General features: G+C 40.0%; 1 protein-coding gene across 1 annotated transcript; it reads left to right on the top strand.

Moving 5' to 3' along the window:
• The first annotated feature begins 1,416 nt into the window (after nt 1-1,416).
• HCLS1 (hematopoietic cell-specific Lyn substrate 1) lies at nt 1,417-27,411 on the top strand. The gene is made up of 14 exons (XM_004436520.3): nt 1,417-1,550; nt 3,957-4,040; nt 4,620-4,693; nt 11,570-11,699; nt 13,340-13,450; nt 15,246-15,300; nt 22,788-22,898; nt 23,564-23,619; nt 24,234-24,303; nt 24,921-25,132; nt 25,552-25,656; nt 26,162-26,411; nt 26,557-26,625; nt 26,826-27,411. Exons 2-14 carry the CDS (start codon nt 3,957-3,959, stop codon nt 26,957-26,959), a joined length of 1,461 nt encoding a protein of 486 aa, XP_004436577.1. The 5' UTR covers nt 1,417-1,550; the 3' UTR covers nt 26,960-27,411.
• The last annotated feature ends 21 nt before the right edge of the window (nt 27,412-27,432 follow it).

Below are 27,432 nucleotides of genomic sequence, written 5' to 3'. Positions count from 1 at the left end.
TTCAAAGCCCATGCTATTTCTATGTGCTCCATCTCACTGTGTCTCATCAGGAATGAACTTGGGACATTTGCTAAGAACAGATGGGGTTTCTTGTCATCTCTGATTAAATTCTATGGTTTCTCTAAAGAAATTATACCTGGATGGTGTGTCACAATATCTGATCTGATCATTCCTATTTTTGACACTGAATTAGGATTTGAAATGATATAAAAGATTTTTTCACCTTCTACAAATTTACTCTTCCTTAAAATAATTTTGGTGCTGCCATAATAGAGAGGTCATGAAGTAGGAGAGATCAATAAATACAACTGCCCCCAGGCGTAGAATCCTTAGATTTGGAAGTGACTGAAGTCTTACTAATGCAGAAATCCCCTCAGCATCTTGGACCAATTTCATCCAGTCTCTGCTTGAATCCATGGGGGAGCTCACGACTGAGCAAATCAAGTTAGAACTCCACGTCACTCTAGATTAGGAGAGGCCAGGTCAGATACAGTAACCAACACCCTCAAATTTTCAGTAACTAAAAGGATTACTTGTGTTGTAGTCACTGGGGACATCATGTCGGGGACCCTCTTACTCAGGCTGCCAGAGCAGCCACTCTGGAGAATTGCAGGTTGCCTTGGCGGGCAATGGGCGAAAGAGCATGGCAAAGCTCGCACTGATCTTAATGTCTCCACCAGAAAGTGATGTGTTTCACTTCATGCATTTCACTGGCCAAAACAAAGTCACCTGAGCATGTCTGACTTCAAGAGGGAAGGGAGGAGCAGCAAATCTTGATGAACAGAAATACAGAATATCACAAAGACCTTCCATCCCCTGGTACTGCCTCGTTCTTTCAGACTTCTTCCTTCTGTCTGGAACAAAATCTTTCTACCAGTTAGCTCAGACTCCTCGCTGTCTCCTGAACGATCTCGGCGCCTTTCTCCCTCCACGTCTTTCCTTTCCCCTTGTGAGTTATTCTCTTCCATCGTTCAATTGCTCAACGTTTATTTGAACGTCTACTATATGCAAACCTCAATTTTAAGTGCTGTGGGTAACGTAGAAATGAGTTTCTTTTTAAATCTTACCCTTCAAAATCCACATAAAAATCATTTTTCCCATTAAGCCTTTTTTGATTACTTCAGCCCATACCGAATTCTCTAAATTCTTTTACTATAATAGATGCAACTGCTCACCTATTTAGGACACAAATGTTGTCCTACAGCATTCTTTTATGTGTTTCCTGGTTGAATGTTTTGCTTCCCTGATCAGATTATAAGCTCAGAGTAAGAACAGCATTTTCTATGACTTCCTCGTGACCCTCAAAGCCTTGCAAAAGTGGAGGCACAGAAGCATTTAATCCTTTTTTATTTAAGTGCCTAAGCAGAAGGAACTGACTCAAAACTTCAGGAAGTAGCTATGAGGACAGGGTGGCAGGAAATGACAGAAACCTGAATACGGAACCGAAGCAGCAGCTCAGTTTCTTGCTCTGAAGTAGCAGCAGCCAGAGAGGGAGCCGAGTGTCGACGTGAGGAGCTGGGAGTTTGGAGCAAACACTCACACTATTGGAGGTGGGTACTCAGAACAATGGGAAAGTTGGGGAGCACAGGAGAAATGTTGAAGTAAGAGGATCCTACCTAGCTCTTAGTCCTTGCTGAGAGATGAAGTCACTGCTAGCAGGCTTTTAATCTTTTATGGCCAGAAGGCCTGGGTGTAAGTCGTTATGGATAATGAACATCTGGGGATGGAAACAGAAGTGGGGGGCTGGAGCCCAGGGAACATGATTCAGCAGCCATCCAGGACCCCTGGTTTCTGCTGACAATCTACAACCCTCTCTAAGGCCTGTGGCTCCTAGGCATTGAGTTGAGAAGAGGACTGCAGGAGATGAAGACAAAGTCTCTGCCCTTGGAGAGCATATGGTCTAGCAGAGAGACAAAACCCACATAGGAGACGTTGTAACAGATCAGGAAGTAGGTGCTAATGGACGCCAGTTCTGAGAACCAAGTGCTGGTGCAGGCCAAATGAAGGCGTGATGCTTCAACTAGGGCTAGTTTCTGTGATTATAGGGTCGCAGAATCCCAGAATGTCAGAAACAGAGGGGACTTGATGGATCAGCTAGGTTAACCTCTTCATTTATTTTCCATTAGGGAAAGCTGAGCATCAGAGATGTTCAATGATTTACCAAATTATTTAATATTTGTAAATTGCCTCGCCCAGTACCTGGCAAATAACTACATACTGTTGATTCCCTTATCCATGCTCCCACAGGGGCTTAGTAACAGAGCTGGAATGATCTTCTGACTCCAAGCTCATATACTTTACTGATGCCAAGGCAGCCTTGTGATGAGGCCCTTGATTGAGCCTGCAATCCTGGGCACCATGCCTCGCCAGGTTACCCGCCCATCACCACCTCTAGATTGCACCTCTCAGCCTCCCTATTTCTGGCCAGTACCTCATAGATACTAAATTGTCTCTGTGTCAGAAACTCTTCCTTTTGTTTTGAAAATACATGACGATGGGAGGTTTATGAGAAAGTCAGGCTGAGGCCTCAGAGGAACAGCAGGAAAGACGACAGGACCGTCAGTCCACATTGCTTCCGTATTGCTTACGAATATTTCAGAAACTTCTCCTTTCCAGCTTTCCATGTGAAGTCCTTTGGTTGCAGAGCAGCCCAGGAGCCAAGAACATAGGTTTTGTCTACCTGACGCCTCATTTTAATTGTTGCCCGCTGGGGAAGGCAGAGCTGCTCTCGGCAGTGATTCATCCCACAGTGCAGCTGACACAGTCAACACTTCTCCAGTGTGCTCTTTGCATCTCTTTAACCAATCTACCCCCAAATTTTCCTTGGGCTAGTTTCCAAGGGGTTTTTCAAAGAGCATAGAGAACGATGGAGTTTTCAAATGGAAAGAAAAATCCAAGAGTCTGAGGGCCTGGGTGGATAAACTGGAGAGTCCTAGGAGTGGTTGTAAGAGGGACTCCTTAAAGAGACAATGAAGATCGTGGGGAAAGACACCAGTGGGGTGAGGAATCTAAGCAGGGAACGACGAGCAGGGGAGTTGCCAGCTAGCAAGTGGTACCAGGGTCAGGAAGGCTCAGTGGCCACCAGAGCGGGTGAGCGTTGGCCGTTGTTTCCTCTTCACACCAAGATCCAGGATACCACAGACGCAGAGCCACTGCGTGGCTCCTCCTTATACATGATTGGCAGGGCCAACAGAAACACTGGGGATGCCCCAGTAGAGTAATAATTTGGTACTCCCTCAAACTAAGGTTCTCTAAATATTTCTTTATCATTTATTTAGTTAATAAAGATCTAATAGCTTTTAATGTTCAAAATAAGGGATTTGTTACATGCTATTTTTTGAACCAGTTATATTCTTTAGAAATATAATTGAACTGTTCTTAAAAATAGAAGAATAAATGACTTATTCTCAGCAAACAATGCTTCCCTGTGCATTGTGCAGTGTAGGAATTTCAGCTAACTGCCCCTACTGGCCTCATGCAGCTTGCAGAGAGGAGTGTAAATATTCATTTTATCAGGAGCTGGACCAATCTAGATTTCGACAACTATAAAAGGAGTCACATGTAGAGTGAAATGACACTATGATTCTAGGGATGTTCTAGCTCCCCTCCTTGATTACCACTTCAAGCCACTGCCTGACTAGCCACTGGACACAAGCGAATGATCCAACAGTTTTGACACCGAGGTTATTTAGTGTTACCTACACCCATGATTACTTCTTTCCAGACTCAGGTGTGGCCAGGCCATGTTAGTTTTTCTTGAATAAATCCCCATCCTCTCTCCTCTAACTGAGCAGAAGTGGTTTCCTAGAACTTCCATCTGCTTTGCTTCAGCTTCTATATTCTTCCAAGAAAAAATGGCAAGAAACGTTGAGCTGCTATATCATTGACTTCAGAATTCTTGTTTTCCTTCCTCCCAATTTTTCCCCTTAATTATTCCCATCTTCTGTCACCCTCAGATGTGGAAGTCTGTAGTAGGGCATGATGTTTCTGTTTCCGTGGAGACCCAGGGTGATGACTGGGACACAGACCCTGACTTTGTGGTGAGTTTGGAAATAGTTTTGCTTGGACAAAGAAGGGCAGGGAAGGGGGAGGCATATGGGCCACTCTCTGACCTCTGAGGGGGCTTAGAAAAGGACAGTCTGGGACTGAGATAGCATCACGGTGGGACTCACTGGTAGGACAGTTGGCTGTGATAAGTGGGGCATGCATGAAAGCTGCTATTGAAGGTGGAAGGAGACAGGTGCAGGGGAGTTTGACATTGTGATTGACGGGTAATGGCAGACTATGCTGAAGGTGAGGAGCAGGTTAGTCTGGGTCTCCTTTGGCCTGGGAACCAGGATTTGGGCTGGACATGTGTATTTTGGGAAGATTCAGAAGTTGTAGGAGACCTGAAGGGGAAAATGTGAGGGATGTAGAGTAGGAAGGGAGGTTTCAGAGCTCACTAGTTTAATTTTAACATGGGGGTCAGGGTGGGGTAAACAGAGAGGAGTCCAGGTAAAGACCCTGACTGAAGGAGGCAGCAGATGCAGGGGACGTGGAGGGCATGAGCGTCAGCTGTATGGCCTCGCAGTGCAGCACATCTCTTGCCATTACTTATTGCAGAATGCTGTCTTTTGCAGAATGACATCTCTGAGAAGGAGCAACGGTGGGGAGCCAAGACTGTCGAAGGCTCTGGACGCACAGAACATATCAAGTAGGTGCCAAAAGGACTGGGGAGTGGGAAAGCGATGTGGGAAGAGCCCAGAGAAAAGCCGGAGACTCAGGGGAAGGTGAGGGAGGAAGGAAAGAGAGAAGGTAGTTCATATCTATATGTCTCTGTGTTTATTTTTACTTGAATCTGTACCTGTGTGTCCCTGTGTGTGTCATTGTGTATTTCTATTTCTTGTCTCTCCTCTTATCCCCACAACCCTATTATCTCTCTTTTATTTGTAACAACTATGCTATTTCCTCAAGAGGGACTATTATAAGGGATTCAGAGAGGAAATGGCTCAAATGCTGAGGTTGTATCACTTTATCTATCGATCTATCAATCTATCTATCTATCTATCTATCTATCTATCTATCTATCTATCTATCTATCTAGTCACACAAATATAGATGTGCGTCTAGAATATAGGGTGACCTCAGATGGGCCAAGGAGGATTCAGTAAAATGTCAAGGTAAAGAACTAAGAATAAATATTGTAAAAAGAGGACAATATCAGGTTCCATACCTGGCCTGAATGACTTTTAAAATAAAAATTTGTATTTGGCTACTTGACAGAAGTTGGAAGACATGAATATTAACGAAGAAATGTGACACTTGGAAAACCCGTTGATTAAGACTATTTTGGTAATGGTGTTTAGGGATCTTAAAGATTATAACCCAATATTTTATCAGGAAAAAAAAGCAAAACAAACCAAAAACTAATACCATAAGAGAAAAGGAACTCACAGACATATCCAGGGTTTCTGTGGGATATTGTGTATATTCAGATTGAGAGATTCTCTCTGCTTTTCCATGGATTATTCAGGATCATCTAACCAGGGCTGTCTGCTTTGGATAGTATCAGAATGTCAACTATTAGTAGCAAGGTAGACACAATAATCAGTATAACAAGAGCAAAAATAAAAAAGCAAAAACTACACACAAATTGGCAAAATTAACACATTTTTAAGCTCCATTTTAACTTTTTGCACCCACATTCTAACAACAGTGTTTTTACCTCTTTTCCCCCTAGATTTAAAAAATGTCAGTGGATGACCACATTACACAAACAACACACTATGAAAACTTGGCTTGTGTTTATATAATTTGAAAATATTCAATACCGTGCATTGTTGTTTAATCAGACATAAATAGTTTATCTTAAGTAACTGTAATGAATATTATTCTTAAACAAACCAAGAAATTCTGGGAGCAGTTGGAGAGATGAAAAAATGGAACAGGTCATGCAGGAAGCTTCTTGATGCTGTAGGCTCATAGATCAAAAAAAAATTGAGACCCCTTTCCTTTTCTGAGTAAAGGCCACTCAGCCCTAATATCCTGAGAGCTGTTAAGACGAGGATACAAACTCGCCTTGTACTTTTCCCCTCCCAGTGCCTGTCTCATGCATAGTAGGAGCAGAACATTTTAAGGAAGACTCCTAAACCTCTACCATAATCTTATGAAAAGAGCTTGTTTGGATATCAGATAAATTTAGATTCAATTCACAGCTCTGCCATTACTAGCAATGTGAATTTAGACATTAGACCTCTCTGAATCTCAGTTTATTTATTTACCAAATAAGGATAATAATGGCTGCCCTGCAGATGTATGGTTAGAATTCAATGGGCTAGCATTTATCAATGTCTAGTACAGTACTTAGCACCTCAGCAGCTCAATAATGTTCTCTTTCCTGTTAATATAGATTAATCAGATTTTCTTCCTGAAAACCTAACATAAACATGTAAACAGATGCCAACCTTCCTTCTTTCTGAGTGGTGTTACCTGGACTGCTGTGTTGCACAATCCAGTACGTACATCACTCTGACTGGTGCCCCCTGGAGGTGTAAAATGTGATGAGCCTGGATGTTTCCTTATTACACTAACTGGATCTATCTATGACAGAATAAATGGTGGAGACATTTACACAAAACCCCACTCCCTTCCCATTTTCCCAAGCTACCGATGTGTAAAAGCCCGATCTCTGCTAGTAACTAGCCAGATGATCTTGGACAAGTCGCTTTTTCTCTCTGATTCTCAGTTTTCTCATTGGGATCAAAAAGACCTCTGGAAGACTTCCCAGTAGGTAGTCTCTAACATTCTGGGGTTTTCTCTGGCTAGTGTGAGCTAAGACAATCTTTAAGGTCAGACGGAAATCACCGAGGTCCTTGGGAAGGAGGGGGAAGTTAGAGAGGAGCGCAGTAGCTGCAGAGCTCACATGACCCAAAGCAGGAAAAGGAAGTGATTGTGGTTCTCACTAAGCTCGCTGTCTTCCCCCACACCGTGATCTTTCTTTTTTAGGTCTGCCTAAAATAAATTTAGTTTGGGGAGTGGTTTGGTAATCTGGTGAATAGCTCAAATGATCCTACTTATCCCTCATCTACTGTATAGAGGAGTCCTGGGCCAGGCAGCTCCAAGCAGCCTAGTGTTTCCTAGGAACTGCCTGGTTTTCAAGGGCTGTTGTCCTTCCCTCCATCTTCTTGCCACTCTTGCCCACTCTTGCTCACGTGCCTCTTTACAGTCAATATGTCCCACACCCACCTCTGGCTGGATGTAAACACTGATCTGCTTCTGGTCACTATAGATTAGTTTAGCCTGTCCTAGAATTTCACGTAAATGGAATAATATAGAATGTATTCTTTTTGTCTGTCTTCTTTCACTCAGCATGTTTTTGTGATCTATCCATGGTCTCGTGTGTATCAGTCTTTTGTTCCTTTTTACGGACAAGTAGTATCCCACTGTATGGCTATACCACAGTTTGGTTTATCCATTACCTTGTTGATAGACATTTGAGTTATCGACAATTTGGGGCTATTACAAATAAAGCTGTCATGAACATTTTGGTCCAAATCTTTTTGTTGACATGTATTTTTATTTCTCTTGGGAAATACCTAAGAGTGGAATTGCTGAGTCACATAATAAGTGTGGGTTTAACTTTTTAAGAAACTGCCAAACTGTTTTCTTAAAGGAATGTATCATTTTTCATTCCTACCAATAATGTATTGGTTTCAATTTCTCCACATCCTTGTCTATACTTGGTATTGTTAGTATTTTTAATTTTAACCACTCTGTGGGTGTGTGGTCATTTTAATTTGTATTTTTCTGTTGACTAATTTTATTAAGCATCTTTTCATGTGCCATTCGTATGTCTTCATATATCTTCATTTTGAAGTGTCTGTTCAAATCTTTTTCTCACTTTTAAAGTGGGTTTTTTGTATTCTTTTTGCATTTTAAGAGTTCTTTGTATATTCTGGATACCAGTCTTTTGTGAGATATGTGTTTTACAAATATTTTCTTCCAGAGTGTAGCTCACCTTTTCATTTTATTAATGGCATTTTTTGAAGATCAGAAGATATTAATTCTGATGAAGTCTAATATATAAAAATTTTTTTATGGTTAATGCTTTATATGTTTAAGAAATTTTTACCTATCTCAAAATTGTGAAGATTTTCTCCTGTGTTTTGTTCTTAAGGATTTATAGTTATAGCTTTTAAATTTAAGTCTATGATCTATTTCAAATTAGATTTTGTGTACAGTGTGAGGCAGAGATTGAGGTTCATTTTTTTTCATATGGGTATTTCATTATTCCAACACCACTAAAAGATTATTTTTTCCTCATTGACTTACTTTCCATCTTTGACCGTATACATTTGGGTCTATTTCTAGACTACTTTATTGATCTATGTGTCTACCTTGACCCCTACCATATGCGCTGATTATTGTTGCTTTATGATAAGTCATGAAATGAGGCAGCCCTCAAATTTGCTCTCTTTTTTTTAGAAAAAACTTTTTACTATCCTGGAACTTTACATTGCCACATACATTTTAGAATAAGTTAGTCAATTCCTACAAAAACGTCTGTTGGTATTTTGATTGGGATTACATTGAATCTATAGATCATTTTGGAGAGAACTGACATCTTAATAATCTTGAGTTTTCCAATCCATGAACATGGGCTATCTCTCCATTTATTTAGATCTTTTTTAATTTTTTCAGAAAAATTTTTCAGTCTTAAGATTTTGCACATATTTTGTTAAATTTATCCTAAGATATTTCATGTGGTGGTAAGTGGTATTTATTTTTAACTTTCAATTTCCAAATGTTCATGGCTAGTATGTAGAAATAAAATTGATTTTGATAGTGACCTTGTATCCTGTGACCTTGCCAAATTTTAATAGTTCTTAATAGTTCTAGTAGCACTTTTTTGGTAGATTCTTTAGGATTTTCTACACCTATGATCATATTGTCTGTGAATAAAATCTTATAGTCTGAGTCACTCACCTTTGTGCTTTTACTTTTGTAATAAAAACAAAAAGATCTGTTCTTTCTCTTAGCTCATCTTTGAGGCACTGGATTTCACTTGGTTCCCATAAACTGCATTGCTTTATCAATTCCAAGGTATTTTAAAATTTAAAATAGGTATCTGAGAGTTAATGTGTTAAAAGTTGCTTAGGTAGTCCACTTAGCACACTGAATTCTAATTTTTTGTTTTCCTCTCTATGTCTTCCACCTGACCACTATCTCCATACATTAATCATCTTTGTGTCCTCAGAGCCTAGTAGTGCCTCACACTCAAAAGTTTAATTAGAGCCAGCCCTAATGGCCTAATGGTTAAAGTTTGACAATACTCCACTTTGGTGGCCTGGGTTCAGTTCCCAGGTGCAGAACCACACTACTTGTCTGTCAGTGGCCATGCTGTGGCGGCAGCTCACATAGAACTGGAAGGACTTACAACTAGAATATACAACTATGTACGGGGGCTTTGGAGAGGGAGGAAAAAAAGGAAGATTGGCAACCAGATGTTAGCTCACTGCAAATCTTTCCCAGCAAAAAAAATAAAAATTAATCATTAAATATTTATTGAATGAAGGGATGATATAACTAAGACCTGTTTAGAGTGGCTTCAGCTATATTCTAAAGAATTTAATAAGAAGTTAGTCTTCTTGGGCCCCAACATTTTCATTCAAAGTATATTATCTGTTGGCATGATCATCTGACTAGACTTGCTGTCATCCATTAGGTGGATATTCCTGAATCTCATTTTCTAATCCCTTTTAAAAAACCTGTTTCAAGGGGGGAGGGAGGAAGGTGAAAGAGGTGACAGAGCACATGTGTGTGGTGATGGATGGTAATTAGTCTTTGGGTGGTGAACATGATGTAGTCTACACAGAAATTGAATATAATGATGTACACCTGAAATTTACATAATGTTATAAATCCATGTACCTCAATAAAAACTAAATAAATGAGTTGTCAAAGCCCCCCCAAATATTTATATATATATAAAAACTTGTTTCAACTATAATATAGTTATGACCCACGTAGCAATCATTGGATTCGTTAAAACTTTGCAGATTTTTCCCATTTGAAAGTAATGTTTAGGCCTATTTTCTTCATTCTTCATCTGAATACTTTTGCTGGGAAATAGTCATTTACATGTTTTTGGACCCAACAGCTTTTTGGACACAGACATTTCTAAAGTGTTGATGTTGTTGAACCAGCAACACAGGATCTCTGCCTTCACTGCTGCCAGAGAGTTTAGGGCATGTCTGGAACAGAGGGTTCTTCCAGCACTTAGGTTAATTTCATCTGGTTCAAAGCCAGCTTTCCAAAATTAACTGACTAAAGCTGAGAAGGCTTTTTAAAAAGACCTTTGGTGGACTTAGAATACAAGGCCACCAGATGGATCTATTCTTCCATGAAAGAGGAGCACTTCCGCTGTGAGATGGCCATTCTACCTGTAACCAATGTATCTGGTTTTCTTGAGCTAGTAAGTCCCAGTAACATCACTATCTCAATTCCCTAAACTTCCATTTCTGGCTGCAGGAAGTCAAATTTTTTTTATTTAGGATTCTCTTGCCCAAATGTTTCTAAGAATCCCCAGGGGTCCTTATCTGTGTCCAAGTATCAGTTCTGACTGCCACTTATTGGTGCTGGTGCTGGTACTGAGCTATCACTTCATATCTTCAGGCCAAAGAGATATGCAAAGGTGCTCTCTACTCTCATAGTAAAGACAAAAGTGAGGTAAGAAGGAGAATGTCTCCTTTAGGTGTTACATTCTCTTGGGGATAGAGGTGTCCCAAATTAAGGTTATTTGAGCCTTAAAGTGTTATAACAATTAGTAATAAAAGTGAATTTTATTAGTTAGCTTTTATTAGTTTTAGTTATTTCAGGAATTATCGTATTTGGGGGTGGGGGTGAAGAGCATTCATTTTTGACAAGAAAATACACTAAATATTTACTGTATAGATAAATTCTCCAGTGCTACATTTTTCATAACCATCATTTTTAATGACTTCCTAGTATGTAATTGAAAGGCAATATTGTGATTTACTTAACTATTCTCCAATTATTGGCCACATAAGTTGTTTCTCGGTTCTTGCTGTTATATACAATATTTCAGTGAATATCATTAGACATTAAGCATTGCCATATTTTAAATTATTTCCTTGGGGTAGACTCCCAGGACTAGAATGTGTGGGTAAAAGGGTATATGAATATTGTTGTGCTTCTTGACATAGAGTACCTAATTGCTAGAAAGCAAATCCATTCAGAGAGGAAAATAACTTCCCAGTTACTAGAATATAGGTATCATTGTCCTCTAATATTTAGGAACATGAAAAATGGGACTAAATATTAGAAGATTATTTAGTGAGCAAAATCACAGTCTAGAGGAAATAATATTCACTTATGGAGAGTTTAAATCAGGCTATGGTATGCAGGCCACACTAATCTCTTACTCTCAGACCCAACACTGGTAGACTTTGGGGCCTCAGTTTATTGCTAAAAGTAAACAGATCACACATCAACATTTCCAATTTTCTGGGAAGGTGGGTTTGCTGACTTCCCTGTGCTAGATGGGTCTCTGTCATGTGATTACTTCCAGCATCCACAAGCTGAGGAACAAAGTGTCAGAGGAGCATGATATTCTCAAGAAGAAGGAGATGGAATCAGGGCCCAAAGCATCTCATGGCTACGGAGGTCGGTTTGGGGTAGAAAGAGACCGAATGGACAAGGTGAGTTGAAAGGGAGGTATTTGCTTTAAAAAAAAAGATAGATTGATTCATTTGTTGGTTTCATGGTTTAAAACCTGTTCGAAAGTACAATGTTCATTTGGCCTTTAAAATAGAATGTCCACATATTATTTGTATCATTTTTTCCCCTGATCTCAACACGTAAAATATGGATGGCAGAAAATGGGAGCCAAGTATTTAGAAGGACTGACCTATTGTAGGCCCAGGCACACTGTAAGTCCTAGACTGAGAAGACAGGGAGCACAATTAGAGAAGGGAAATATATGTTTTAAAATCATTTACTGCTTTTAAATGTTTGTGTATTTTGTCTATGTTGCAACTTCTCTTATTATTCAAGAGAAGTTTTCTTTACTGTGTATTTAGTGTTCTTTTTGTATATATATTATACGTTATTTATATGATACGCACACAGATATGAAAAATATTGATGTGAATTCATCCATTAGATGCCCTCAAATATGAATATTGTTTTCCCTTTATCCATTAGATGCTATAAAAGCATGATAAAAGAATGCTTGTATATTGAATCATATTTTTGTTGACTTTCCTAACCTCAAAAACAGAGATATATTCCTATAAGAAAAAAGGTTTTCTCTCCAAGGAGAGAAAAAAAATCCAATGAAAGCCTTTAGTTCACCCTCAAGAAGTGTTTTGTTTTGTCATTGTGTAAAGTGTAGTGTAGGCATTGTATTCTCCCACAAAATTCCTAGGAAAAAATAAAATAGACAAGCAGTCATTCATTCTTAAACTCAACAAGCAAAGTTGACCTATACAGACCCAAAAATATTGCAAAATGAGTTCCCAGAAGCTCATTTAGGGCAGTGCTTTTACATCAATCTGTGTATTGGTGTTGTTTATTGGAGCATAGGATTGGAAATACAGGAGGAAGGAGAAGTTTTCTAATTTCTTCTCAGTTGAGACTCTGCAAGATATCATTATTTGGTTTGAAATATTACTCAATTCCCAGATTACTAAGGCATCCAGATCTAAATATTAGAAGAGATGTATGTTTCAAGAGCAAATAGAAAATAAAACAGTAGATGGAATAAAAAAGATTTAAGTAATATGCCATCTTGAACTAGTCACAGTATTGTCTACCAACCCCCTTTGGTATAAAGAGTCAGTCACTGCTAAACATCAGGGCTCAGGTGGCACTTCTGAACTTTGATGGTCATACAGGAGCAAAGGTCCAGAGAAAAAGCACTTGGCTGTTTTAGTGAAATATTCAATCTTGTCTATGGCATCCACTCAGTCCCCCTTGGTCTCTCCCCTGTAACTACCCTCATTTCTTTTTTGAAGCACAAAGCCCTTGCTTTAGGTCTCTTTTTGTTTCTGGTTTCAATACTGCTCCATCTACCTAGTCTCTATCCTTCTGGTTCCAGCCCGTCCTATGGGAGTTTCCTGAATGATGAGTTCCTAATGATATTAAAGAAGAACCAGGATGTGCAAGGCTTCAGAAGAAGTCACCTTGCTCATCCATCACATTTTCCTTGGCACCACTGTCAGAGGCTATGAGTCTGACCCAGAATGAAATTTCCTGTGTTCTTACATCCCATTCCATCTCTGTATCTGTTTTTCTTCATGGTCATTTTGTCACTCAATCCATCCCTGATTTTTCTCAGAGTGCTGTGGGCCATGAGTATGTTGCTGAGGTGGAGAAGCACTCTTCTCAGACTGACGCTGCCAGAGGCTTTGGGGGCAAATATGGAGTTGAGAAGGACAGGGCAGACAAGGTAAGTGACAACTCTCTCCCCACGCCACCCAACTCGAATCATGTGGGACATACCAACACTCACCCTTGAATGTGGGTCTATGCTTTTCCTGTGGAAAGACAGGGCAGTGGACTCAAGGAGGGTCCATCACAAGAATAGTTCCCATGGCCTCCCTCAGCAAGTTCCTTGGTGCCACTGTTGGAGGACGTGTGCTGAGCTGAAAGGCGTTACTTTAAATGAGACAAAGACTCTGTTGGTTTTTATTATATCTGTATGCATGAAGAGAGAAGAGGGGAATTCCAAAGCTCCTCTTTTGGTCAAACTTCAAAACCTTATAAAAATTTACGCTTTTCAGGAAAGTAGAGATGTCAGCTTAAATATTATTACCATGTATCAAATAATAAAAAAAAACACAACTAATTAGGGTTACAATGTTTTTAAAAGGTAAAGGTTACTTTTCACAGGACTTAGCATCACATCCGTGAAGTCCAGGTGTTTTAAAGACTCTTTTGTACAAAAAAGTAGTTTTTAAGAGAAAAGCAAGGACAGTATGATTACTGATGAGAGAGTGGTCAGGAGAGCACGATTGATAACTCATTGATGTTCTTATTTTCACATCTTAGTAGATCAGCTTCTTTGATCTCATTTTTTTACGCAGAATAGTGTCTCTTCTCCTGCAGCTGCGCACAGAGGACATCTTCACAGCTAGCGGAGATTTTTTTTTTACCTGCAGTTGTTAATTAGATGGGCCTGAATCCTTGAAGTTAAGTGTGAGAATGTTATTTGCATTGTAGGGGGGAAAAAACAGAAAAGTTCAAAACATTGTAAGCGAAAGGAAAAGCGCAGAAGGTAATTTTTTAAGACTAATGGAATATGGAGCATGTAATATTCTTTTCTAATCAGGATGGAATTTCCTTTCCATCTTGTCCCCCCTCCTGCCTTTGCCTAATCTTTCATTGTTCTCTCTTTCATCTTCTGCCTCCAGAGCCACAAACTAAATCACCTAAACAATCAGTGTGTCATGTAAATCAAGAGACAGTACACATGACTAGCTCTTAAGATGCAAAATCTAGACTTGCTTAGAGACTCATAGTTACTGAGCCAGATAAGGACGCAGCTATGTGGGGATGTTAGGTACAGGCCAATATATCCAGTCCTGGAACAGCTAGGATCCAGACTCTCCTGGTTGCCTCTCATCTCACCACAATCCACATCTGGGTTTCCACTGCTGAGTAGGGAAAGAGAAGAGGCACAGTAGAATCAATTAGGAATAGGATAATATCTCCTACATGCACATAGTGCTTTATAGTTTACGAGGCACTTTGCTAGCTGTTATCTCATCTTATTTCATGAGAGGTAGGAAGAAAAGCCCTAGTTTACTGAGTGACCCAATGCAGATGCTTCATATACCTTGCCCCATTTAGTCCTCACAATATCCCAAACAAAGAGGGATCATTTCTCTCATTTTATAGTTGAGGTTAATAAGGCAGGCATACCTATTTGCATTTCATACTTGAAGAGACCGAGGCTCAGTAGTATTAAAGGACATACCTAAAGTTAAACAACTCTAAATAGGGAAGGTGAGGTTGGGGTTTGAGTCGAGAGCGGTCTGTGTCCAGAGCCTGTGTTCTTTGCTCTGTAGCATACTGTGTCTACACCAGCCTGTCAGGCTACCATCTGTTTCTATGTTAAACCCCATACTCAGCCCTGAGCCCCTATAAACTAACCTCTGGACTGAGCTAGGAGTAAGGGTAAGTGGGGAGGGGAAAAACTGTCAGCTCTGACTCTAACCAATTCTCTCTTCTTTTCTCTGTAGTCAGCAGTTGGCTTTGATTACAAAGGAGAAGTGGAGAAACACGCATCTCAGAAAGGCAAGGACCCTGCCCTTCAGCGTTAGCAATCTGACTGACCTGCTATTCTGCTCAGACTTTAGCTCCCAATAGCTGTCATCAACTCCCTTTAGTTCCATGACCCACTTCCCCACTATTTTATTTATTTTTAAATTCAAGTATGTTCTTGCTTCTTTCTTTCTCCTTTATCGCTTTCTATGAGATTGATCAAATTTTCTTTAGTCCCCTTTTCTTTCTAGTGGATTGAAAATAAGGTGTTCTACTCCTTCATTTTAGGAAGTAATCCCTAAGTTTTAACATGCATCTTTGACTTAAATTTAAAATTAATCACTATCTCTTCCCGAGTAATAAAGGAAATGTAAAATAATTTAATTACATTCCTTCTACATTCTACATTCTTTGTACCAACTGGACAATTGTTGTTGTCCAGTATATTGGTTCCATGTGTTTTTAAACCCCACAAAAATTAGTCATTATTATTACTTAGTAAATGCTTGTTTAAATGGACCAGCATATTTGCCAACTTCCTAGCTCATCATTGTTTATTGTATTTCATTGTTTCCTCTTTGTTTCTTCTTTTTCCATCTTGCTAAAGTATATCCTTTGCTAATTCTTTTAGTGAGAGTCTATGAAAGAACTCCCAGTTTTTGTCTGAAAAATGTCTTTATTTTGCTCCATTCTTCATTGTTATTTTCCCTTCATCACTTTGAAGATATTATTTCATTGTCTCTGACATCTCTCTTGTGTCAGTCTAATCGTCATTGCTTTGTAGGGATCTTGTCTTGTCTCTCTGTTTTGTTTTTGTGTGTGTGTGAAAGGTTTTCTTTTTGTCTCTGATATTCTTAAATATCATCTGGATATGTCTAGGTGTTGGATCTATTTTTATTATCCTACATGAGACTTATCACTCCTCCTCAACCTGAGAAATGACTTTCATTATGGAAAGTTCTCAGGCATTTTCTCTGGATAGTCTTCTCCTCTATGCTCTTTTATTCTTTCTCCTGGAACTCATATTAGATGTGTATTAGAACTTTTCATTCTCTTCTCAATGTCTTTTTTTTAAAGACATTTTTTAGAGCAGTTTTAGGTTTACAAAAAAATTGAGAGGAAGCTACAGAGATTACTCATACCCCCCCACATGCAACATTAGCAACATCATTCACCAGAATGGTACATGTTTTACCAAGGATGAACCTACATCAACACATCATAATCACCCAAAGTCCATAGTTTACCTTAGGGTTCGCTTTTGGTGTTGTACTTTCTATGGGTTTAGACAAATGTATAGGGACATATGTTCATCATTATAATATCACACAAAGTATTTTCATTGCCCTAAAAATCATCTGTGCTCTGTCTATTCATCCATTCCCCACCCCCTCTGACAGCCACTGACCTTTTTACTGTCTCCATAGTTTTGCTTTTTCCAGAATGTCATATAGTTGGAATCATGCATTATGTAGCCTTTTCAAATGGGCTTCTTTCACTTAGTAATATGCATTTGTTTCCTCCATGTCTTTTCATAGCTTGATAACTCATTTCCTTTTAGTGCTGAATAATATTGCATTGTCTGGATGTACCAGTTTATTTATTCATTCACCTACTGAAGGACATCTTGGTTGCTTCCAAGATTTTGCAATTATGAGTAAAGCTGCTGTAAACATCTATGTACAGGTTTTTGTGTGGACATATGTTTTCAGCTCCTTTGGGTAAATACCAAAGAGTGTGATTGCTTGATCCTATGATAAGAGTAGGTTTAATTTTGTAAGAAACCGCCAAACTGTCTTCCAATGTAGCTGCATCATCTTGCATTCCCACCAGCAATATAGGAGAGTTCCTCTTGCTCCACATCCTCATCAGCATTTGGTGTCGTGAGTGTTCGGGATTTTGGCTGTTGAAATAGGTGTGTAGTGGTATCTCATTGTTGTTTGAACTTGCCTTTCCCTGATGACGTATAATAAAGAGCATCTTTTCATATGCATATTTGCCATATGTATATCTTCTTTGGTGAGATGTCTGTTAAGAGCTTTGTCCCATTTTTTAATTGAGTTGTTTGTTTTCTTATTGTTAAATTTTAAGAGTTCTTTGTTTATTTTGGATTACAGTTCTTTATCAGATGTGTCTTTTGCAAATATTTTATCCCAGTCTATGGCTCATCTTCTCACTTCCTCGACAGTGTCTTTCACACAGAGCAGAAGTTTTTAATTTTAATGAAGTCCAGCTTATCAATTATTTCTTTCATGGATTGTGTCTTTGATGTTGTCTCTAAAAAGGCATCACCATACCTAAGGTCATCTAGGTTTTCTCCTATGTTATCTTCTAGGAGTTTTATAGTTTTGCATTTTACGTTTAGGTCTATGATCCATCTTGAGTTAATATTTATGAAGGGTGTAATGCCTGTGTCTAGATTCATTTTGTTTTGCATATAGATGTCCAGTTGTTCCAGCACCATTTGTTGAAAAGACTATCTTTGCTTTATTGTATTGCCTTTGGTCCTTTGTCAAAGATCAGTTGACTATATTTAAGGGGGTCTATTTCTGGCCTCTCTATTCTATTCCATTGATCTATTTGTCTATTCTTCCACCTATACCACATTGTTTTGATTACTGTAGCTTAATAGCAGGTCTTGAAGTTGGGTAGCATCAGTCTTCTGACTTCGCATTGGCTACTCCTTCAATATTGTGTTGGTTATTCTGGGTCTTTTGCCTCTCCATATAAACTTAAGAATCAGCTTGTCAATTTCCAAAAAATAACTTGCTGAGAATTTGGTTGGGATTGCATTGAGTCTATGGATAAGGTTGGGAAGAACTGGTATGTTGACAATATTGAGTCTTCCTATCCATGAACATGGAATATCTCTTTATTTATTTAGTTTTTCTTTAATTTTGTTCATCAGAGTTTTTTAGTTTTGCTCATATAGATTTTGTACATATTTCATTAGATTTATACCAAAGTATTTCTTTGTCAGGGATGCTAATGTAAATGGTACTGTATTTTTTTTTTTTTTTAATGAGGAAGATCAGCCCTGAGCTAACATCTGTGCTAATCCTCCTCTTTTTGCTGAGGAAGACCGGCTCTGAGCTAACATCTATTGCCAATCCTCCTCCCTTTTTTTTTCCCCCAAAGCCCCAGTAGATAGTTGTATGTCATAGTTGCACATCCTTCTAGTTGCTGTATGTGGGATGCGGCCTCAGCATGGCCAGAGAAGCGGTGTGTCGGTGTGAGCCCAGGATCCGAACCCGGGCCGCCAGTAGCAGAGTGCGCACACTTAACCGCTAAGCCACGGGGATGGCCCATGGTACTGTATTTTTAATTTCAAATTCCACTTGCTCATTACTGGTGTATAAGAAAGCAATTGACTTTTGTATATTAACCTTGTATCCTGCAACCTTGTATAATTGCGTATTAGTTTCAGGAGTTTGTCAATTCTTTCAGATTTTCTATACACATAATCATGTCATCTGCAAGCAAAGACAGTTTTATATCTTCCTTCCAAGTCTGTATACATTTTATTTCCTTTTGTTGCCTTATTGCATTAGCAAGGACTTGTAGAGATGTTGAAGAGGAGTGACAAGAGAGGACATCCTTGCCTGATCTTAGTGGGAGAGCGTCAAGTTTCTCATCATTAAGTATGATGTTAGCTGTAGGGTTTTTGTAGATAGTTTTTATGAAGTTGGGAATGTTTCTTTCCATTCCTAGTTTACTGAGAGTTTTTATCATGAATAGGTGTTGGATTTTGTCAAATGTTTTTTCTGCATCTATTGATATGATCATGTGATTTTTCTTTTTTAGCCTGTTGATGTGATGGATTACATTAATTGATTTTCAAATGTTGAACCAGCCTTGCATACTTTGGATAAATCCTACTTGGTCCTGGTGTATAATTCTTTTTATACATTGTTGGATTCAATTTACTAATATTTTGTTGAGGATTTTTGAGTCTATGTTTATGAGAGATATTTTTCTGTGATTTTCTTTTCTGATAATGTCTTTGTCTGGTTTTGGTTTTAGAGTACTGCTGGCCTCCTAGAATGAGTTAGGAAATATTCCCTCTGCTTTTATCCTCTGAAAGAGATTATAGAGAATTGATATAATTTCTTCCTTAAGTGTTTGGTGGAATTCTCCAGTGAATCCATCTGGGCCTGGTGCTTTCTATTTTGGAAGATTATTAATTATTGATTCAATTTCTTTAATAGATATAGACCTATTCAGATCATCTATTTCTTCTTGTGTGAGTTTTGGCAGATTGTGTCTTTCAAGGAATTAGTCCATTTCATCCGGGTTATCAAATTTGTGACAACAGCGTTGTTCATAGTATTCTTTTATTATCCTTTTAATTTCCATGAGATCTGTAGTGATGTCCCATCTTTCATTTATGATATTAGTAATTTGTGCTCTCTCTTTTTTACTTACTTAGCCTGGCTAGAGGATTATCAATTTTATTGATCTTTTCAAAGAACTAGCTTTTGGTTTCATTTATTTTCTCTATTGATTTTCTCTTTCAATTTCTTTGATTTTTGCTTTAATTCTTATTTCTTTTCTTCTGCTTACTTTGGGTTCAATTTGCTATTCTTTTTCTGTTTCCTAAAGTGGAAATTTAGACTATTGCTTCTTACTTTTGATTTGATTAATTTCCTTTTTTTCTTCTTTTCTAATATATGCATTCAATGCTATAAATTTCCCCCTAAACACTGCTTTCACTGCATCACCCACATTTTGAGAAGTTGTGTTCTTGATGTCTCTTAATTTTTCTTCTCTATTTCCATCTCTTTATCTCCCTGTGCTACATTCTGGGTAACTCACTTGGATCTATGTTAAGTTCAGTAATTCTCCTTTCAGCTATGTTTAATTATTGTTTAAGCTGTCCATTAAATTTTTAACTTTCTTTCAGATATTTTTATTACTGGAAGTTCCCTTTGGTTCTGTTGCAAATCTGCTGATTCTTTTTTTATAATGTCCTGATGCTTTCATTATGTTTTTCCCCTTTCTTTAAGCTCTTTAATTATTTTAAAAATATTTATTTTGGGCCAGCCCTGGTGGCATAGTGGCTAAGTTTGGCACGCTCTGCTTCAGTGGCCTGGGTTCAGTTCCTAGGCATGGATCTACACCACTTATTGGTGGCCATGCTGTGGCAGCAGCCCACATACAAAATAGAGGAAGGTTGGCAACAGATGTTAGCTCAGGGCAAATCTTCCTCAAGCAAAAAGAGGAAGATTGGCAACAGATGTTAGTTCAAGGTGAATCTTCCTCAGCAAAAAAAAAAAAAAATTATTTTATAGTTTCTTTTATATGGTTATATTATTTGAAGTTTGGGGGTGCTAATTCTTCTGATTAATCTGCTTTCCGTCATGGTTATTTATTTCTTTTATGGTTGTAATTTTTGTTTGTGAACTTATTTCAGTGGGGGAGAGGGTTATTTGTTTTATGGGAGTTTCATGTGCACTGGGTTGAGTAAGTTTCCCACAAAGAGAAATTTTACCTTTACTTCTAGCTGAGTTTTAGGGGTCTTAATAGTAATGAACCATTTTTAATTTATTTTTTTTCCATTATGAAATCAATTTCTTAAATAGATACATCTATTCAGTCTTTCAATTTTTTCTTAAGTCAGTTATGGTATGCTGTGTTTTCAAGGAATTTTTCCATTTTTTCTATGTTGTCAAGTTTATTAGCATAAATTCACTTGTAGTATTCCCTTATTTTCTTTTTAACCTTTGTAAGATCTGTAGTGATATACTCACTGTCATTTCTGATATTGTTAATATGTGTTTTTTCTCTTTTTAATTGATTATTCTTGCTAGTTTATCAATTTTATTATTATTTTCAAAGAACTAACTTTTGACTTTGTTCATTTTCTCTATTGTTGACTTGTTCTTTAAATTTTATTGATTTCTGTTCTTATCTTTATTATTTTTTCCTTCATTTTAACGTGAGTTTAGTTTGTTCTTTTTCTAGCTACTAAAGGTAGAAACTTAGATAATTGATCTTAAGCCTTTATCATCTATGTAGGTGCTTAAAACTATATATTTCCCTCTAAACACTGCTTTTGCTGCATTCCACAATGGCATATGTGTGTTTTAAGTTTTATTCAGTTTAAAATATTTTCTAATTTCTCTTATGATTTCTTCTTTGGCCCATGGGTTATTTTGAAGTGTGTTAATTATTTTCCCAGTGTTGGGGAAATTTTCTAGATAATTTTATTGTTATTAAGTTCTAATTTAATTCTATAACGATCAGAGAATATTTCAATCTTTTGAAATGTATTGAAACTTATTGTATGGACCAGTATATGGACTATCTTGGTGAATGTCCTATTTGCATTAAAATGTGTATTCTGCAGTTGGGGTGTAATGTTCTGTAGATGTCACTTAGGTTTGTTAGTTAATAATGTGTTTTGGGCCCTGTGTAATTTTAGATTCTTTTGTCTAAATTTTCTATCAATTAATGAGAGAAAGATGTTAAAATTTTCAACTATGATCATGAATTCGTCTATTTCTCTTTCTGCTTCCATCAGTTTTTGCTTCATGAATTTTGATTCTGTTAATAGGTTTATACCCAGCATACATGTCCCTGATGAAAGAATTGTTTTCTTATTGCTGTGTTATGTCTCTCTTGTCTCTTAGAATGCATTTTGTCTTGAGGTCTACTTTGTCTCATATTCTTGCCATCTTTCTGATGTTTACTTTTTCTGTGGTATCTATTTTCCTAGATCAGTATTAAATTAATTTCTCAGTTTAGAATTCCTGTATAATATAAGTAGTATAAAATTGGGTATTTGTATTCTACACACTTGGGTGTAGGCCTGTAGTTTCCAAATCTCATAGGTAAATTTTACCCCTACCAAATGTTGAACAAATTACAAGCCTCCTTACCATTTCTCTGGACAAGCGAATTTTTCTAGAACTCTTTTATAGGCGTGGGCAGAGCTTCGTTTCCTGCTCCCCAGGCTTGTATAGAAATTAGAACCCCAGACCCCAAATCCTAATCCCTAGGCACTAAATTTGTGACTTAAAATACCCTTGGGTTTTCTTTGGTGTCAGCTCATAATTATCTTCATATCTACTGCTTTGATTCATCTATTTGTTTTTGGAGCCAGGAATTTTCTTTACTTCTTTTCTTTTGAGCTTCACTATTAAAAAAAAATGATTGTTATATTTTAGCTGACATCTAAGTTTTTATACAGGAGTAGGGAAAGGCATACATTTCATTCATATTTGCCCTTTTTTTTCTGGAAGTCTCTCCTTATACTCTCTATGCTTTCCCCTTGAAATGATCTTCTCATCTTGGGATGGAAGTAAGAGAGGAAAGGAAAAGAGGAAAAGAATGAGCGATGTTGAATTAAAGCTTGCAAAAATGGCTTAGAACACCATTTCTCTTTAATACACCTATATTCGAGCCCTGTTGTCTTCCCAGGCCCCTATCACCCTGCACTGGTTCCTGCTGACTCCTCTCTTTCACAGCACTTTCCTGAGGGTGAGAGTGGGCTCTCATGACTGTTCTTTCCACCGTAGATTACTCTCATGGCTTTGGTGGCCGTTATGGGATAGAGAAGGATAAACGAGACAAGGCAGCTCTGGGATATGACTACAAGGGAGAGACAGAGAAGCACGAGTCCCAGACAGGTGAGTTGGGGTTAGAGAGGAGGGAGGTCATAGAGTCGCACAGAGCCATCCTTCCTTCCTTTCTGGAAGCTGACACAGAAGACCCAGATATGCAGCGGAGGTCGAGCGGGGGTGGTGAAGAGTAAGTGTATGGATGTGGGGATGAGTGGGGGGAGACCAAGATGGGCAGAGAGGAAAACAGCAAGATTAGGAGCAAGACAGAGGAGGGAGGCCAAAGAGAAGGGATCATTGAGAAAGGGATGAAGACAGACAGTCTGGGTGATGGCAAGAGTGTGATTTGGCTATGAGTCTTAGAGGCCCCTCTGCCCCACAGAGGACAGAGAGACCTCCTTCTTCCCTGAGACACATAGGGGATAGCTGGAGGGTTCTCCTTATTTTTTCCTGTTTCTTCCTTTATGTTTCTCCCTTTTCTGTCACTTCTCTGTTTTTATGTTTCCCTCTTCCCATCTCTCTCCCCTCCATTCTCTCCCAACATTTTTTCTCCCCATCCTTTTCCATCTCTTCCCATCCATTCCTCTCTCTATCCTCTGATTCTCACACTTCCTCATTCATCTCTCTGTTTTCCACATTCCTGTCTTCTAGTCTTTCTTCCCACTGCTCCCTCTTCCCACATATTTCCAGCATTTTAACTCGTCTTATGACTCTCAGACCTTTTCATCCTGCAGATTATGCGAAGGGCTTTGGTGGTCAGTATGGAATCCAGAAGGACCGAGTGGATAAGGTAAAGCAACAGAACACCAATGTCTTGAGAAGAGTTCCCTAAACTGCACCTGGAGTGCACAGAGAAGAATGAGAGGCGAAAATGGAAAAAGGATCGGAAAAGCTAGGTGCCCTGAGCACTCCTCACTGACTGCCCTCAGCATCTAATGGGCATGTCTTCCAAAGCCTGAGCTTTAACTAAGGAGAGTGGAGGGAGGCAGAGAGAGACAGATAAACTCCAGGGAAAGGTGAAGTTTGAAATTTCATAGATTACTTGGCATTGCTTAACCAAATCTATAATCTCTTCCCACTCCATTTACTGTCCTCCCCTACACCAGTTCCTCTGCATGCATTGGCCAGGGTCCCTGCTGTGTTCCAGGCAACTGGACTTGGAGATGTGAGATGTTAGGTATACCTGAGCTTTCAAAAAGGGGAGCTGAGCCCACCAGTTTAGAACTTCTTTACCCCCTCTCTGCTACAAAACAACAATATTGTAATATCCTGTCTAACTACTGAGCATCAGATGGTCAAGCATACCTTCTGCAGTGGCCCCAATCCTCAATACTGCCTTCTGGGTCATTACCACTCCCTGCCCCCTCCCCCCGCACATTACACATACTGTTTTCCTACCTGCAGAGCGCTGTTGGCTTCAATGAAATGGAGGCCCCAACCACAGCTTATAAGAAGACGACACCCATAGAGGCTGGTGAGTCTTAACCATTCCCTCTCTCTATGCTCCTCAACCACCTCTCCTTTCTCATTCTTTCTTCTTACTAGACTACCTCCTCCATGCCTTCAACCACCTAGATTAGCTGAGGTAGACTTGATCCCTACCCTCATATTCCCAGATTCTCTCTCCTAGAAAAACCAGGTTAAGTGTATAGAAGGAAAGAGTGACATTGAGGAAGGAACTGTGAGCAGAGAACACAGAGAGGGAGGGGTGGAGAGCCACCAGGGGGAATACATATGGATAGGAGCTTGGGATGGGGGGTAGATGGTGGGTGGTGGTCCAGGGGGCATACAGATTTAAGGAATATGAACAGGGAAGGATGTGGGTTAGGGGCCCAAGGCTTATAATTTAGAAAGGACAAGAGTCTGAGATTGCATGGCCTGGCTATATGGAAATCTAGGCATGAGGGCTACACCATCCTCCTATAATTTCCTTGTTTCTCCATCCATACCTCTTTACCTTCCCTTCCGTGAGTCTCTTTCTATCTGTTCTCCCCCCGATATTTAACTGATTCCTCTGCTTCCTTCAAGTGCCACCTCCCCACTCCCACCCTGACCCAAGACAACCCTAATTCTTCTTGCCTGTGTCTGCAGCTTCTAGTGGTGCCCGTGGGCTGAAGGCAAAATTTGAGTCCATGGCTGAGGAGAAGAGGAAGCGGGAGGAAGAAGAGAAGGCACAGCAGATGGCCAGGCAGCAACAGGAGAGAAAGGCCCTGGTAAAGATGAGCCAGGAGGTTCGGCAGCCAGCAGCCACTGTGGAAGAGCCAGTGGTGCCAGCCCCAGTGCCCAAGAAAATCTCCTCAGAGGTGAGTGCTTGGCCCTCTGGGATCCACATCCAGGATTTCTTGTCCAGACAGGAGCCTAAAGGGTCCAAATCATTGGTAGAAAATAAGACACAGGTCTCCTCTGTGTTAGGCAAAGTCTATAACTGCTGTCCCTGTCTTCAGGAAGATTTCAGTCTGGCTGTGTAATTGGGCCTCATATATACCAGAATGTTAGGAGGAAAAAACCAAGATTTACATAGTGCAACAGAAGAAAGGTCACCAGCCAGTGCAGCCAATCATTACTGCAGGAACAAGAGTAAGGAACCATCGCTTGAGGTTGGAGCCCATCTTGAGGGATGATTGATTTAGATTGGCAAAGATAGGAGGGGGTGTTCCAGGTCAGTGTAAGAGAGAAGGTGGAAGTTTGCTTGCTTACTGGAGAGATGCTTCATTCTTCACAGGCCTGGCCTCCAGCAGGGAGCTGTCCACCGTCGGAGCCTGAGCCTGTAAGAACCAGTAGGGAAGAACCAGTGCCCACTCTGCCCCCAAGGCAGAATCCCCCAGAGGTAAGCAGAGCCCCAAAGATTCTCTGTCCCTTCCCAGTCCCCTCATGTCCTAGGAAGGTGGGCTATACAGCATGACCAACCATCCTGGTTTGTCTGGGACTGTTTTGGTCTTGCCTTTGGGAACCCACCCAGTCCTGGGCAGACTAGACCTTTGGTCATCCTAGCTGTGGTATATACTCCAAACAATGTGCTTTTGTTTCAGTGTTTTCCTGGTCTTCCAAGGAATCTGACTTGCTTTCTACTTCCCTCTCCTCATACCTTTTACATTCCCCTCCTATCATCTCTTGGTAGGTGTTTTGAGTGGGTGGGTATGGGAGGAGGTTGAGGAATGAAGGTGGATGAAAGACTGTGTTCCCTAGGAGAGGCTGTTAGATGGAGGCAAGGATGGAGGATAGATGTGGAAGGATAGTGATGGGTGGGGTCTTAGCAGTCCTCCATTTGGAGGTTTTGGAGAGGCAGCTCCCGGTGAGTGAAAGTCATGCTGCTCCATACTGTCTCTTCTCAGGACTATGAGGAGCCCCCAGCTCTGCCCCCCAGGACTCTGGAAGGCCTCCAGGTGGAGGAAGAGCCAGTGTACGAACTAGAGCCCGAGCCCGAGCCCGAGCCCAAGCCTGAGCCTGAACCTGAGCCCGAGCCTGAGAATGACTATGAGGATGTTGCAGAGCTGGACAGATATGAACAGGATGATGAAGCAGAGGGGGACTATGAGGATGTGCTTGAGCCTGACGATCCCTCTTTTCAGTCCACTGTGGCTGGTGAGTGGTGGGGGGAGAAGCAGCTTCTGAATTCGGTCAGATCTAGAGAAGAGTAAGAGGAAGAACAATTCCCTCATCACTCAGAAGGACCTGGGTTTTCCTTTTCCACATTGGTGAGATCATGTTTATATTTCTCATATTGCAGGATCATCAGGCTGCCCGGCAGGGGCTGGGGCTGGGATCTCAGCTGTAGCCCTGTATGATTACCAAGGAGGTAGGTTGGGAGTGGCCTGAGGGATCTGGTGCCTGGCGGCCCGTAGTACAAGAGAGGAGGATGAATTCTGGGGGTCAGGAAGGTCCCAGGCTTGGTGTCAAGAAGAACAGGCCTATTTCCCTCCCTGAGGTTTACAGTCGGCACAGGGTCAGAGGGATTCCTATCTGACCATCCTAATATACTGTCAATTTCCTCCCTAGAGGGAAGTGACGAGATTTCCTTTGATCCAGATGACATCATCACTGACATTGAGATGGTGGATGAGGGCTGGTGGCGGGGACGTTGCCGCGGACACTTTGGACTCTTCCCTGCAAATTATGTCAAGCTCCTCTAGTCTCTCCCTGTCTTCTGCACTGTGACCTCCCATGTCCAAAGTGGCTCTGCCTCCATCCCCTCCCCATTTCTGCTGCAAGTGTCTAACAAGATGTCATGAGATTCTAGACAGACTTTCCTCTCCCTCTCCATTAGGGCTTGGGGCAGGGACAGCATGAGGAGGGGGAGTCTACTTCCCCTCAGTGTCCTCTCTGCCCTGGATGAGCTCATGGACGTTTATCTTGTGTTCCTGCCTCCTTCCTCATGAATGCCCCCCCTAACAGCCCAAGCTCTGCCTTCCTTTGTTTGTGAACTCTGAGCTTCCTGGTTTGCTTACCTGGGAAGGTATGTCTAGATTGCCTGGTTTGCCTGGTTGTGCTGTTTGCCCACTTTCCTTCTCTGCAGAGATATCTCTGAATCTTCTCTCTGCTCAGTTCCAAATTGGAAATAAAGTGGGACAATGGTTCACTTCTATGCTGTGGTAAATAGTACTTT

The sequence above is a fragment of the Ceratotherium simum genome, chromosome 15 (assembly GCF_057802395.1).
Source record: "Ceratotherium simum simum isolate JZ-2026a chromosome 15, ASM5780239v1, whole genome shotgun sequence".
Taxonomy (NCBI): Eukaryota; Metazoa; Chordata; class Mammalia; order Perissodactyla; family Rhinocerotidae; genus Ceratotherium; species Ceratotherium simum.
The sequence above is the reverse complement of the archived record's forward strand: the minus strand, read 5'-3'. Positions and strand labels throughout refer to the sequence as shown.

Excerpts from the sequence above, each read along its gene's own strand:
- HCLS1 (XM_004436520.3), top strand. The coding sequence starts at position 3,957 with ATGTGGAAGTCTGTAGTAGGGCATGATGTTTCTGTTTCCGTGGAGACC. Across the intron at positions 13,451-15,245 it reads AGAAGGACAGGGCAGACAAG|TCAGCAGTTGGCTTTGATTA; the intron begins GTAAGTGACAAC and ends TTTTCTCTGTAG. Across the intron at positions 24,304-24,920 it reads GACGACACCCATAGAGGCTG|CTTCTAGTGGTGCCCGTGGG; the intron begins GTGAGTCTTAAC and ends CTGTGTCTGCAG.